This window comes from Eumetopias jubatus, unplaced genomic scaffold (genome assembly GCF_037043125.1).
Source record: "Eumetopias jubatus isolate StellerSeaLion01/CBP00866 unplaced genomic scaffold, mEumJub1_p1.0 scaffold_15, whole genome shotgun sequence".
NCBI classification, from domain to species: domain Eukaryota; kingdom Metazoa; phylum Chordata; class Mammalia; order Carnivora; family Otariidae; genus Eumetopias; species Eumetopias jubatus.
Genome location: NW_028274821.1, coordinates 57,290,661 through 57,304,664, shown reverse-complemented (window position 1 = coordinate 57,304,664; position 14,004 = coordinate 57,290,661). Strand labels below are relative to the sequence as shown.

At 52.9% G+C, this 14,004-nt stretch overlaps 1 protein-coding gene across 4 annotated transcripts; it reads left to right on the top strand.

Moving 5' to 3' along the window:
* Positions 1-329: 329 nt before the first annotated feature.
* On the top strand, positions 330-13,084 carry AQP7 (aquaporin 7). 4 transcript variants are annotated; one of them, XM_088018885.1, is made up of 7 exons: positions 330-355; positions 4,544-4,664; positions 10,810-10,933; positions 11,555-11,692; positions 11,903-12,021; positions 12,202-12,419; positions 12,802-13,084. In XM_088018885.1, the coding sequence occupies exons 1-7, from the start codon at positions 330-332 to the stop codon at positions 13,082-13,084; spliced, it is 1,029 nt and encodes a 342-aa protein (XP_087875011.1). The 4 variants fall into 4 exon arrangements, with proteins under 4 accessions (XP_087875011.1, XP_087875010.1, XP_027971054.2 ...); XM_088018884.1 differs by lacking the exon at positions 330-355 and adding an exon at positions 1,043-1,070 and having other exon boundaries at positions 4,537-4,664; XM_028115253.2 differs by lacking the exon at positions 330-355 and adding an exon at positions 1,722-1,780.
* The last annotated feature ends 920 nt before the right edge of the window (positions 13,085-14,004 follow it).

Here is a 14,004-nt window from a genome sequence, read left to right as displayed (position 1 = left end):
GCTGTGGGCATCTCTACTGTCCAAAGCTGGGCTGCAACCTGGGGAAGTCAGGAGGACCTGTGAAGGGCCTGGTCCAGGGGTCCTGAGGCCAGCAACGGTAGAGGGGGTGGGACTCCAGGGCCTTTCCCCATTGGCTGAAACACATCCACACCACTCCTTGCCAGCTTGGCTGGGTTGAGAGACCGCAACCGCAACCGGCAGGACCTGTCCCTGTGGCTTCTCCCCTGGGAGGCTGAGGTGTGATGAGAATGTGGGGCCAAGTTCTGTCCCCCCCAGCCCTAATGACCTCTCTTTGGCTCTGCAGCATCTAAAAATCTCAAAGACAGAACATGGTTCAATCAGATAAGAAGAGGCGGTAAGTACCCTACCCATTCTCTTCCAGCCTCCCATCCCCCACCCCCAGCATACCCCTGTGCCCTTCCTGCCCTTCTCTCAGCCTCTCCCTCATGGCAGCTGACCCTCCCCAACCCCCCTCCTTCCCATCCCCCACTGGGTCAGGGAGGCCCAGAACAAGGGCCTCTCCTACCTGGGCCCTGTGCTGGGCCCTGGGGTGATGGGCGACTCAGACCTGGGTGAGGGCCAAGGGGTTGTTGAGTGGGTTCCAGCTGCCTTTATGTAGGTGGTCACGCTCAACTGAACTGAACTCACTGCCTCTCACCCTCATGGGCTCAGGTCTCTTTGGGGTACAATAAAAGCCAAAGTCCTTGCAACAGCCCAGGCCCTGCCTATCTGGTCCCGGTTTCCTCTCTGACCTTCCCCCATGCCATCCCTGCTCTCTCCCACTCCAGTCACACTGACCTCCTTTCCTTTCCCTCAGACACGCTCAGAATCCTTCAGTGATTTTCCCTCTGCCAGAAATGCTCTCCCCTCACCTCCTCATGTCTGTCACCTTCTCAATGAGGCTTACCCCAACTGCTTTACTTAAAATCATACCACACACCCTTTTCCTTGCTCTGATTTTCCCCATAGGCCTGCCTTTCTTTCTTTCTTCCTTCCTTCCTTTCTTTCTTTCTTCTTTTTAAGATTTAAAAAAAATTTATTTATGAGAGAGAGAGACAGACAGAGAGAGAGAGAGAGTGCGAGTGGGGTGGGGGCAGGGGCAGAGGGAGAGGGAGAGGCAGACTCCCAGCTGAGTGCGGAGACTGACGTAGGACTCCATCTCAGGACCCTGGGATCACAACCTGAGCCGAAGGCAGACGCTTAACCGACTGAGCCACCCAGGTGGCCCAGGCGCCACCCCCATAGTACCTTCTAACATGAAAATGTACTTGCTTATTGCCTTTCTTCGCTGCCTGCCTGTGAGCTCCACGTGAGCAGAGATTTTTGTTCACTCCTGGATAGACAGAATGAATGGCTCCCCGTTGTGCTGGACTCTCCTGGGGCTTTAGACACTGTTTCCAAAGACCCACTGGTGTCCCACAAGCAACAAAGTTCCAGTTGAAAACAGCCTCCACACCCGAAGCCCGCTCTTCCTCCTGTGGCCTCAGCTCAGGTCAGGATCCCTTTCTCCATTGCTCAAGCCAGAAGCCGAGGCTCTGTCCTTGACACTTCTGTCTTCCCGTGCCTCATATCTAGTCACATCTGAAATATCCAGACTGTGCTCACCCCCACCATTCTTTCCACCACAACTCTCCTCCCTCACAGGCACGTTAGGCCACCACCTGCCCACTCTTCAGAAGTCTCTGCAAGCCTCACCTCCCACCCCTGGCTTCTCACCTCTGATGGCGCTGCCGTTATCCATCAGACCCACTAGATGGAGCGATCCAAGGGTGGAGATTCGGTTTGTACACTGTACCGCTGGAGCTTGGCTGGTTTACAGGTGGTTGGTTGATTAGATCATTAAATGAGCTGGTGAATAGGAGATTCCGTTAGTTGGCCAAGTTGCTAGATTATTAGTTAGTTGAAGGGTTGGTTGGTGAGTTGTTAGCTATTTAGCTCCTTGGTTAGCAGATATTACTTAGATAATTATCTGGTTGGCCGTTAGCTTCTTGGCTTGTAGGCCAGTTTTCTCATTCTACACCCTTTCCTTGAGCTATCTCATCTCTGCCCAAGGATCAAATGACCACCTATGACCTCCAGATGTGTATCTCTAAACAAGACATGACCAGCTGCCTCCGGATTACTGGCCATCTCCACCTAGATGTCCAGGAGGCTCGTCAAACTCCACGCAGCCCGAGGGCCTCCTCATGCTCCTGCCTAAGCCTGCAGCTTCTCTCCTGTGCTCACTTGTCATTCTGCTGCTCTGCCCGAACCTGAGGTCATCACTGACCCTTCCCTCTCCATTTTCCTCTTCAATCAAACACTAAGTGTGTCATTTTCACTGTCTTCTAGCCATCTCCACAGCACCTTCTTGGGTCAGGCTGCCGTCACTGCTCAGGCTGTCTGTGGCAGAAGCTTCCTGATTGCTCATCACACCCTCACTCCTGCTCCCTCATCCCAGCTTCCATAGAGGAGGCAGTGCCCCTGCTTAAATCCTCCACTGAACCCTGGCCCTCTAGGTCGAGTTCAGACTCTCTAACATGGGCCCTAAGGTCTTCTACCATCTGGCCCTGTGCCCCTCTCTGCCCACCTCATGCTACTTTCTCTCCTCTCTCTGGCCAGCCCATCCCTGGGGAGTTCATCCTTACAAATCACATGCTGTCTTAGCGGCAAGCCTCTGCCATGCCATTCCAATGCCCTTAACTTTCCCCTGCCTCCCCTGATGCTCCTTCATCTGGCCAGCCTTCCATTCTCAACCTGTTTCCTCTCTTGTGGGAGACCCTCCCGCCCCCTACTCTAGGTCGTTTGTGTCTTCTCTGCAATCTAGTGATGCCCACCTTTCACCTGTGGCAACACTCCTCACACTTTATAGCAATTACTTCATTGTTTTTCTGCCTGAGAGCAGGGATCATGACAGTGTTCTTTACTACAGTGCTTGATCATAGTGGGCATTTGATAAATCTCTGGGTCAGTGGCTGGTTGGTGGTTATTTGTTGCTTAATGTGTCTTGCTTGCTGTGTTGAGGAGGAAGACGCCACGGTTGGAAAGTTCTCTTGGTGTCATTGGCTTCCTGCTCTCTCCACTACCTCTGTGGTACTTTCCCAGGACCCTCTTGGGTACCTGCCTGCCTCGGGCTACTCACAGGCACTTCTTCAGGGCTGAGAGACTGGTTATAGGGGCAAGGAGACACTCCCCCCTCCACAATGCTTCATGGGAGCCAGAGTTGGATGGAAGTCAACAAATTGTCCCGGCAACTCTATATCCCTCTCCAGATGCTCAGCCCTTGCTTTGTTTCCCTGGGGTAAGGACAGAGCAAGGACCAGGGTGGGTGAGATTAAACACAGGTCTCAGCCAGAAAAGTAGAAGATGTTTTATCCATGCCTGATTTACGTTTCTTACTCCCTCTACTTATTCTGTGCTGCTGTGAGGCCGGGGAAATTTCAGGAAGCCTGGGGGGGGGGTGGGGGGTGATGTTGCTATCCCAGGCAGGATGAGGTAGTTGAGGGGCTGGGGTCAGCTTCAGGCATTCAGCAGGGGGAGGGTAACCAGTCTGAACAAGCACTAAGGCCACACTTAAAGGGCTCTGTAGCCTTCTTCCTCCTCTTTAGCCTCCAGACTCCATCTCCTTCCCCAAACCAGAGCTCTCTACCCTGCCCCCAACAGATGATGGGAACCCGTAACTCATTTTTTTGTCTATCTATCCATCCAAACATGCATTTATTAAACAGATATTTGTCCAGTATATACCATGTGCGAGGCCCTGTAAGAGGTTTTGGGGATCTAGTGGAGAGTATGACAGATGGAATTTTTTAATTCCCCAGTTTTCATTCAATGGACAATATCTACTGCACACCTACTCTGTGTTTGGCCCTGTGCTGAGCACACAACAGAGGGGAAGATCCAGTCCCTCCTCTCCTCCCTCCTCTCTCTCATTTGTTCATTCATTCATTCACCACAGAAGTCTGTGTCCACCTGGTTGCGAGCCCGCTGCACGTTGCAGATGCTTTCCCCTCTGGCAGAACGTGATGGAAGTTTCAGGCCTCAGTCTTGACAGAGCCCTGAGCAGACTCTGCCACACCCTGTGTTGTTTGCAGAGTGCCTCCTATTAACAAGTCGTGCCTGATGCCTGGCCTGTGTTCCTGAAGCTTGGGCTCCTACAGATAGGCAGGCAGGCAGGCAGGCAGGCAGATGGACAGCTGAGCTCTACTCTTCTGCCTGCTCTCTCCCATCTGCTTCTCCTCTGAGACTCAATGGCCCCACAGATGGCACTTTTCGGCTCCCCACAGCCTTCTCTGCAAAATGACCTCGTTAGTGCACGCTTCCCACTGGGCCAGTCCCCTCCAGGAAGAAGGGACCTAGCCTGGCCATCTAGCACCAGTCCCTCTCCACACCCCTGTGGCTCTCAGTCGTCTCAGATCCCAGCTGTACCAGCTGCCCTGGGCAAGAGGAGGTGTGTGTGGGTAACCTCTGAGTTACCCATTAACCGAGACATGAGTTAAAGGGCCGATGGCAGCGAGTACAGTCGAGTCTCTTTCCTGCCCACGGGCTCGGGTTGCTGCTCCAGGTCCACCCGCAGCTCCAAGATGGTCTCATCACCCGTGGTCATGACAAGGATGCAAGCAATCATGCAGAAGGAGATGGTGCGAGAGTTCCTGGCCGAGTTCATGAGCACGTACGTCATGATGGTGAGTGGGGAGGAGGCACAGGGTGGGTGGGCTCTGAGGGAGGGACAGGCACCCCAGGACCTCAGGAGGGTGGGGCTCAGTGAAGGCAATCCATGACCCCCTCCCCACCACTGACCCCTGGGTCACATTATCCATTCTCCAGCCTTGGAGTGGGAATCCTGAAGGAGAAGCATAAGAAAGTAAAGAGAGAGCTTTCTCTTTCTCGTCATCTTTTAGGGAAAGAAAGAGATCATAATGTGTGGGGGCAGAACAAAACCATGGCCTGGGACACAGGTGTCAGGGGGCATGGCTGGAAGTGGGGAGAAGGGAAACTAAGGGTACAGGGATTAGAGAGAAGTGTCATTGAGCGTCATGCTTTGAGAATCCTGAGGGTCATGAGGAGATGCTGAAGGTTTTCAAGCTGGGGAGTGATGTGTTCAGATTTGGATTTTAGAAGGCGGTTTGGGGTGCAGTGTGAGCACCCCAGCAGAACTGGCAGAACTGGTGGGAGGGGAAGCAGTTAAGAGGCTGTTGACCTAGGATAGAGGGAGGGTGGTGACTGGTCCAGAGATGGGGAAGAAAGCACACATTTGAGGGACTTGTGGAGGAACCTAGACTTTGCAAGTAGTGGATGAGGGGTAAGTGCCGAGGAGGAGGCCATTCTGGAGCCCGGGGCCCACTTCCGGGTCAGAGGCTAGGTCAGTTTGGGTGTGCTCAGGTGAGGTGCCAGTGGAGACATCTGGGGGCTTGGATATAGGGGTCTGGAGCTCAAGAGAGGGACTTGGGCTGGAAGTAAGGAGTTAGAGCTCATCAGAATATGGATGGTGGTTATAAAATTGTCCAGTGAGAGTGTACAGAAAGAGAAAAAAAAATAAGTTGAGGACAGAACCCTGAAGAGAAGCATGCAAAGAAGCCTGAGGAGGAGAGGCCAGAAAGGTGGGAGGAGAGGGGGAGACCTGTTATAGAAGGGAGGGTCCACAAGGAGGGGGCTGGTCAGCAGTGGGAAGCTGCAGACAGGCCAGAGAAAGTGACTCCTGGCAAGGGTTTGTAGGGATTGGCAACATGGAGGCCACTGGAGACCTCGACAAGGGCTCTTTTACTGGCTGTTGGGACAGAAACCAGACTGCAGGTGGGATGTGAGGTTTCTTAGAAACTCCCCCTCTCTCCGCATGCAGGGCATATGTGCTGGTCTCTTGTCATGATAAGTGCTCTCGACTGCCCTCCCCTCCCTGCTTCCTGCCCCCTCCCCTTTCCCCATTACCTGCCCTCCTGTTTTGACTCCTGGCTGTGAGGACAGCAACTGGATGATGTCCAGCCTTAACCCAGGGTGAAGTCATTCATTTATGACAAGACATTCCAGCCTCGTGAGGGCTGTTAAACCTTGGAACCACAGAGGTAGGAGGTGCCCCCTCAGAGAGCTCTTAGGAGAAGCTGGCACCACCCACATGCACTATGCCCTCCCATGTCCCTGTTTCTCTTCCTTTTATTGAGATTATTATTGAGCGCCTGCCTACTGCATGCCAGCCATGATGATGCCAAACCCCTTACGTATAGTATCTTCTCAAATCCTCTTCACAGATGGGCAACCTGAGCCTGCATGAGACTAAGTTACTTGTCCAAGGTCACATTTTAAGTTCAGATTAAATCCAGTCCAACCTAATATCATAGTCTTGACCCTTAGTCTCTATACTCTCTGTCCCTTCGCTTAACTATGGCAGAATTTACAACACTCTGGCTTGTTAATTCTCCCCCAGCTGAGGTAAGGCCCTCACTTTCAGGCCTTTGGTAGTCTCTGGGCCTCAATTTCCCCATCTGTAGAAGAGGAGCAGAAATATTTGCCAGGCAGATATGCTGTGAGGATGGAAGGGAAATCACACTTATAAAAGAACTCTGTGAGGTTTAAGCTCATCTAGGACATTGTGTTGTTATTTTCAGTTTGGGGCCTGTGCCAAGAAGTGGGGGCTTTTTCAGTTATAGGAAGCTCAGTGAGTCATTGCGGCGAAGGTTTTGCCAGAAAAACTAGTGTGACCTTGGGCCCCATTTACTGCAGCCAGGATGAGGGAAGTGGACTGTTCTACTCTGCAGCCTCCCAGGGTGCTGTGCTCAGGACTGGCCTCATGCTTATGGGGACCCAAATGGGTTGGGCCACATTGACTGGGCATGGAGAGGAGGGGCTGGGCCCATAGGGGCCTGGAAAAGCAGCTGTCGACAGGAGCCATAAAGGGAGGAGTTGCAAACTTACATGCTATGGGGGCCAGAGAGTGGACTTAGAGTGGTGGGGACTGTGGCTAAGGGCAGAGTGCCGGCCTGTGCAAAGGCACCTCTGCCACCACCCCAGTGGACGGCTGCCACGCAGGGCGGAATGCTGGCCAGCGTTGCCCGAGCTTCTGATTTTTTCCAGAGGCTGAAACTTCTGGTCGTCAAAACCAAGTTACCCAAACAAAACCTGTGTTCTGGAGAGACTGGCCCATGGGCTGCAAGTTGGCAACCTTGACACAGGAGATCACGTGGGGTTTAGTCACTTATTCATTATTTTTAGCAAATGGTTTAGAGCTCGTACTTGGAAATGTGAACCCTCGGTCTTCAGACCCTCCGTGCGTGCTCCAGCCCCTGCACCTCCTGCCCATCCCCACGCCTGTCAGCCCGTCCTGGCCTCACTCCCCACCCCCGTGTCCCCTCTGTTCCTGTCCTCTCCTGCCTCACCCTACCCTTGGCCCTAAGCCTGACGGTCTCTGGGCTCTCCTGCACCTGTCTTGGAGCTCTTGGGGGACTACATGGTCCTGCTCAGCTGTCCCTTCCCTCCCCTATCCAGGCGATTCCACTTGTGCTCAGACTTTCCCAAAGCTGCTCTGTACTCGGCCCCCCCTTCTTCTTCTTCTTCTTTTTTTTAAATCAGAATGGCTTGATTTCTAGCTTGACAGAGAAAACCATCGGGTGGGCTTCCCCTGTCTGGCTCCTCACCCACCTGTCCCTGCAGCCCCAGACTCCACTTACCTGTGCATCCACGTGCCCCCCTCCCTGCTAGGGCAGGGCCCCTCCTCCATGGAGGACCCTCCACTCCTGCACCAGTCCCACCCTCCAGTCTACTCAGGTACTTAGTTCCATCCTGAGGGAGAGCCTCTCCTTCTCCCAGTCTTACCACACTGAAGTCTCTCTACTTAAACTGGCACAACACAAAACATTCCTCCCTTCCGCCTGTGAGCCCCTTCAGTGATCACGCTCTCCCTCCCTCTCTTCTCAGATAGGTTCTCAAAGAGCTGTCTGCACTGGTGTCCTTTAACTCTTCCTCATCACCTACTTACCTCTCAATTTCTGGGACCTGGTTTCTGTCCCCATGGCCTGATGATGCAGTGCTCACCACATTACTAAAGACTGCTGGATTGTCACATCCAAAGGGATGCTTTTCAGGCCTTTATGCCCTTGACCTGGAGGCGGCACGTGACCGTGGGGACCACACTCTCCTGGGAAACTCTGCTGCTCTCTGGTGTCCAGGGCACATTCTCCCTTTGCTTCTCTCCCATTGCAACACCTGCTCCAGCTGGGAGTTCTAATGCCAACCCACCTGGGGGCAGCCCGCAGCTGACTCCTCTCACTTTCATCCTCCCCAACGGCTTCAGCTATAGCTCCCATGTCCACCATTCTCCGGGCTTTCTTTTTCGAAAACACAAGAACAGAGCTGTATGAGGGAAATACAGTAGGAGCCACATTTGCAATTTTTAAAAAATTTTCTAGTAGCCACATTAAAGAGGTAAAAAGCAACAGGTGAAATTAATTTGAATAATTATTGCATCCACGTAGCCAAAATATTGCCAGTTCAACACATCATCAATATAAAATTATTAATATGATATTCTACATTCTCTTTCTCCTACTAAGTCTTTGAAATCTGGTATGTACTTGACACTTAGAGCAGGTCTCAATTTGGACTGGCCACATTTCAAGTACTTAATAGCTGCATGTAGCTAGTGGCCATCATATTGGAGGATGAATCTAGACTTCCATTTCCAGCAGCCTCGATATCTATAGGTCCCTTGGAGACAGCGTATTAAAGCACATGGAATTTTCAAAGGAGGTGCCCTCTGAGTATGGTTTTAAAGCAGAGTATTGATTTTTCAGAATCTGGGATCGGGTACTCCGGACAGAGGGAACAGCACACGCAAAACCACAGAAGCATTAGAAAACAAGGCAGGCAGGGAGCAGTGTGGCTGTTTGGTGCTGAGGCTGTTTGGCACAGCTGACTGCCTAGATTCAAATCCTGGCTCCCTCTGTGCAGGCTGTGTGCTTTGGACAAGCCGCTCAACTTCTCTAGGACCTGGTTAACAATCTGTCAAATGGGGAGAATAAGAGCACCTAACACAAAGGTTGGTGTGGCATAAGTGTTAAAGGAGGTGATAGATACAACTTGCTTACAAGTGCCTGACACACAATAAGTGATCAATAAGTGGTTATTATGGTTTAGTAGTAATACTATTGCTGAACATAGAGAACACTGAGTAGATATGAAACTGAGAGGCAGAAGGGATAAAATTATACAGGGTCTTAAATGGTGGCCTACTGAGTTTGGACTTTATCCTAGAAATGGAGGGGAGCCAGTAAATGTTTGGACAAGGGCAGACATGATCAAATTTTTCTGTCAGAAAGGTCACTCTGGCTGCAAGGAGGAGGCTGGGTGAGATTTGGATAGAGTGCAGGCAACGCGGACTGGGTGTGGGGGATGAGGGAGAGGAAGCTCTCACTTGTGACATCTAGGTTTCTGGCCTGGCCGGCTGGGGTGGAGAAAATAAGATGAGGATCACATTTTCTGAGAGATGGTGAGCTTTCAGCACAGAACCTCTGAAGAGCCCACAGATGCCTTTGAAAAACCTGGACTCCCAGTAGGTATTTGAAGATAGGGATTTTGCTCTTAGGTGGAGGTTTGGGGCATTTTAGTGCATCAGGCATATCTGAAGCCATAGATCTGGTGAGAAGGCCCAGGAGGAGTGCCTGGGGAGAGACGTGACAGGGGCAAAGATGGAGCCCTGGGGTCGTCCATATTCACGAGGCAGATGAAGGGAGAATGTGGGAAGGAACTGTAGAGAGGGAGGCTGTGGAGGTAAGAGGAAACCAGGAGAGACAGAGATGTCATGGAGGCCAAAAAGGAGGGACTTTCCAGAAGCACAGAGTGGTTAAGAAGGTCAAATTTAGCAAAGTCAAGTAAGACAACGGCTAAAGGGATCTGGAGGAAATCAGGAGGCTGGAGCCCTCGGGGAGAGCTTTGGTGTCCGTGACACGTGGAAGCAGGAGCCAGACTGAAGAGGGAGAGCTAGGGAAGGGATCAAGGAGCCAGCCAGTGTGTTCTTTCCTAGAGCCTGGCCCACACAGGGAGGGGGTGTCCAGGGGTTCACAGCAGGAAGAAAGGGACCTGAGTCCGTGGGAGCTGTCAAGGGGAGGGTGGAAGATACAGGCAAGAGGGAAGTGTCTGCAGAGGGATGGAGAGGCTGGGCACGGGAGCCAGAGCTGAAGGGGAAGGCAGGTATGGATTCTGGTGGGAGCTGCAGGAGATTGAGTGAGGGCCTAGCTTCAGGCCTCTAATCTCCCTGTGAAGGGGGTCAGCGGGGGGTATCTTCTGAGGTGATCCAGCAGTTACGGATGGGCAAGAGCCAGAAGTTCAGAAATGACACCTGAGGGCAATGGAACCGTTGCTGAAGGCAAGCGGAGTAGAACCTCACTGGGCTTTGGGGCCGCTGTGTGTGTAGGGGGTGGGGTTCTGACAGAGTCCAGGCCAGTTTGGAGATCCCTTGAAGAAACTTCCTGCAGGTTGGGTTGAAGTGTAAGATACTCTGAGGGGTTCAGTCCACATCAACCATGCCCTCCTTGAAGCCCTGCTCCCTTCCCTGAACGTCAGGTGGGCTTGGGGTCTGGGGGCCTGGATGTGTCCTTAAGAGCCCCTGACATTGCCACTTCCCTCCCAGCTCCTTGTACAGCCCCACCCAGCTCTCGCTGGTCACATCATAAAGGGAAGTCAGAGAGGAAAATTTCTGGAGGAAGAGGGCATGGCAGAGGGTCTCCAATGGCAATGCACAGTGGGGCCTGGGGCATAGGGGCGAGGAGCCCAATCTGAGCCCGAGCCCTCCTGTGAGGTTGGGGCTTCTGTGCAGGTGGTCCCCTCAGAGGCCCTCCCTTGCAGGTGTTTGGCCTTGGCTCCGTGGCCCATATGGTTCTAGGAGGTAAATTTGGGAGCTTCCTCGGTGTCAACTTGGGTTTCGGCTTCGGAGTCACCATGGGAGTGCACATGGCTGGGAACATCTCTGGTGAGTGAGCCCGGGGCCCCATCTGATCAGCAAGGACAGGTGTCCCCTTGCGGGCTCTTCCTGCCTACCTCCAGCCAGCCCCTTCTCCAAGTCCACCTGAACCCGAACCTCACTGGCCATGGGGGGAGGGAGAACACCCTGCACCCCTTTCTTCAGACCCTCTCTGCCCAGAATCTTCCCAAGCCCCCCTGGACTCCCTCTTTTTACTAGCTGGGTCATCTTAGGCAAGTTATTTAACTTCTCTGTCTCTCACTTTCCTTAATGGTGAAATGGAGATGGTGGTCCTTGCCTCGTGGGGTCCTTGTGAGGATTAAATGAGTCCATTCCATAAATACTGTTATTTTTGCTCTCATATTATTATTTTTAAAGATTTTACTTATTTATTTGACAGAGAGAGACAGCGAGAGAGGGAACACAAGCAGGGGGAGTGGGAGAGGGAGAAGCAGGCCTCCCCCTGAGCAGGGAGCCCGATGCAGGGCTCGATCCCAGAACCCTGAGATCAGGACCTGAGCCGAAAGCAGATGCTTAACAACTGAGCCACCCAGGCGCCCCACTCTCATATTGTTTGTTATTATTGTTTGTCTCTGCTCACACCTCTGACACTTCTGCCCCTCCCCGCAGGGGCCCACATGAATGCGGCCTTGACCTTCACCAACTGTGCACTAGGCCGCATGTCCTGGAAGAAGTTTCCCGTGTACATCCTGGGTCAGTTTCTGGGTTCCTTCCTGGCTGCTGCCACCATCTACTGCCTCTTCTACTGTGAGTGTCCTGCCCTGGGATGTCCATCTCTGGCCTCAGCCTTGTCCTCTGAAAAACGGGCAGATCCAAGCCCAGTGTTCTGGTCTGTGAAAACATCTGGGAGAGAAAGCCTTGGAGGTGCTCCCCACCCATGGATCCTACAGCCTTAACCCTGGGACTCCAGTGGGGTTTAGCTGGTGGCAGCTTCACAATCAGTCTGTGTCTCCACAGCAGCCATTATTGAATTTTCGGGTGGACGTCTGACAGTGACTGGTCCCATAGCCACCGCTAGCATTTTTGCCACCTACCTTCCTGACCACTCAACGTTGTGGAGGGGCTTCCTGGATGAGGTCAGTGGTCCAGTGTGGGTTCCCCTCCTCGAGCCCTCCCCACCTAGCAGGCAGCCCTCCCATTAGAAAGGACAAGAACTCTGGATGGGGTCTCTGCCGGTGGGTTGGGGCTGGGGGCACTGCTGAAGCTCGGTGGTTTAGCTAGGGGCCCAAGGGGCTGCCACGGTGTCTGCTCCCCAGGTGCTAGTGACAGGAATGCTCCAGCTATGTCTCTTCGCCATCACGGACAAGGAGAACAACCCAGCACTGCAAGGGACACAGGCCCTGGTGATTGGCATCCTCGTTGTTGTCATTGGAGTGTCCCTGGGCATGAACACAGGATATGCCATGAACCCATCCCGGGACCTGCCTCCCCGCTTCTTCACTTACATTGCTGGCTGGGGTATACAGGTCTTCAGGTACTGCCCTGCCCAGCCCATTCCTGCAAGTTTTCTATGGTGCCCTGCATGCAGAGGGGCGGGGGGTGATGTGAGGAGCAGCACAGGAGAGTCCTGCCCAGCTCCCAGGTGGCCTGGGGAGACAGGTGTGCCCCCCCCCCCCCTTTGCCCCAGATCAGCACCGATGCAGATCCTGTTCTTGAAGTGAATGTCAATCCTGCCCCAGACCAGCCCTGTCCCTGAATCAGGCTGAAGCTGATCTGGCAGGCTCAGGGGCAACTCTTAGGCTAGAATGGGGGTCATTCCTCTACTCCCAGGCCCTACTCTCTGTTGCAGCCTGAGTGGATGCGGGTACTGTGCTGGGCATCAGCCCCCTCAGCAGGCCTCTGCCTCTTGCCTGCAGGGCCCGGGACTGGTGGTGGGTGCCAGTGGTGGCGCCACTCCTAGGTGCCTACTTAGGTGGCATCATCTACTTGGTCTTCATTGGCTCCACCATCGCACGGAGGCCCCAGATATTGGAGGACTCTATGGTGTATGAAGACCGCAGAATACCCGTGTTGCCCAAGACCATGCCAAACCCACCCAAGACCTCTCCCCTCACCCCTGTCTCTGTGTCTCCCATCAACAGACCTTCAGTCCGAACTGTCCCACCCTTAAGTGACCCCATCCACCTAGAGCACTTCTAAGAAAGATTATTTGTGACCCTATCCCCCCACTCTAATAAAGAAAGCCTTGTCCAACACAGCAGCACCCCCACTTCCTGGGTGCCTCCTGTGGTTGGGCTTCCCTACTGAATTCTTCCAGGAACTCCAGGGTTATGCAGTAGCCCAAGGCTGGAGCACAGAGCTAAGAGGTCTCTGACTCCTTCCAGCCTTGGGAACTGGGGTGCCCCTGGGGAGAATGGGGGAAGAGCTGATCTACGGCCTCAGTAGGAACAGGAGATTAAAGGATGCCAGACAGAATGGTGGACTTTCAGGCATAGGGTAGGGAAGGGATGGTTTTGGGGAAAGGACAATAGCTAGCTGGGGGTAAGCTCTGGGGATACGTTGAGCTGCCCTGGGATGGGACTCTAGACTCTCCCTTAGTTCTGGCTACTCCTTGGACTGGACAAAGCAAGGCCCAAGCATGTAGATCAGAGTTTCTCAACCTTTTTTTTCATTATTGCTTCCCTCAGAAGCCTTTTAGACATTTTCTTTCTTAATCACATGGTATTTTAATACCACAGATGTACTATATGTCTGTTTCAGTATTGTGTATATAGATTTGTGCCTTATACAAAATAGAGCAAGACTTTTTCATCTTCCACTTCCATGAATCAGTGTTCTTACCTTTGGAGGCAAAATCATTCCTCCACCTTGAAAATGCCTGATGTAGACTGACAGTAGGTAAAGGGTTGGATTCCTCTTTCTTCTACTGGTGTCAGAGCTCTTCCACACTAAGGAATTCCAGAGTCAGAAGGAAGATGCAGAGAAGGAAATTCTTCCAAAAGGTACAGAGACAGGAAATGGCTTTATGGGGTTCAGGAGGACAGGCACAGAGGTTGGGTGGAGGTGGGGCAACCAGCATCCCCACCCACTCTGGGATCAAGCGGGAATTACCCTGCTTT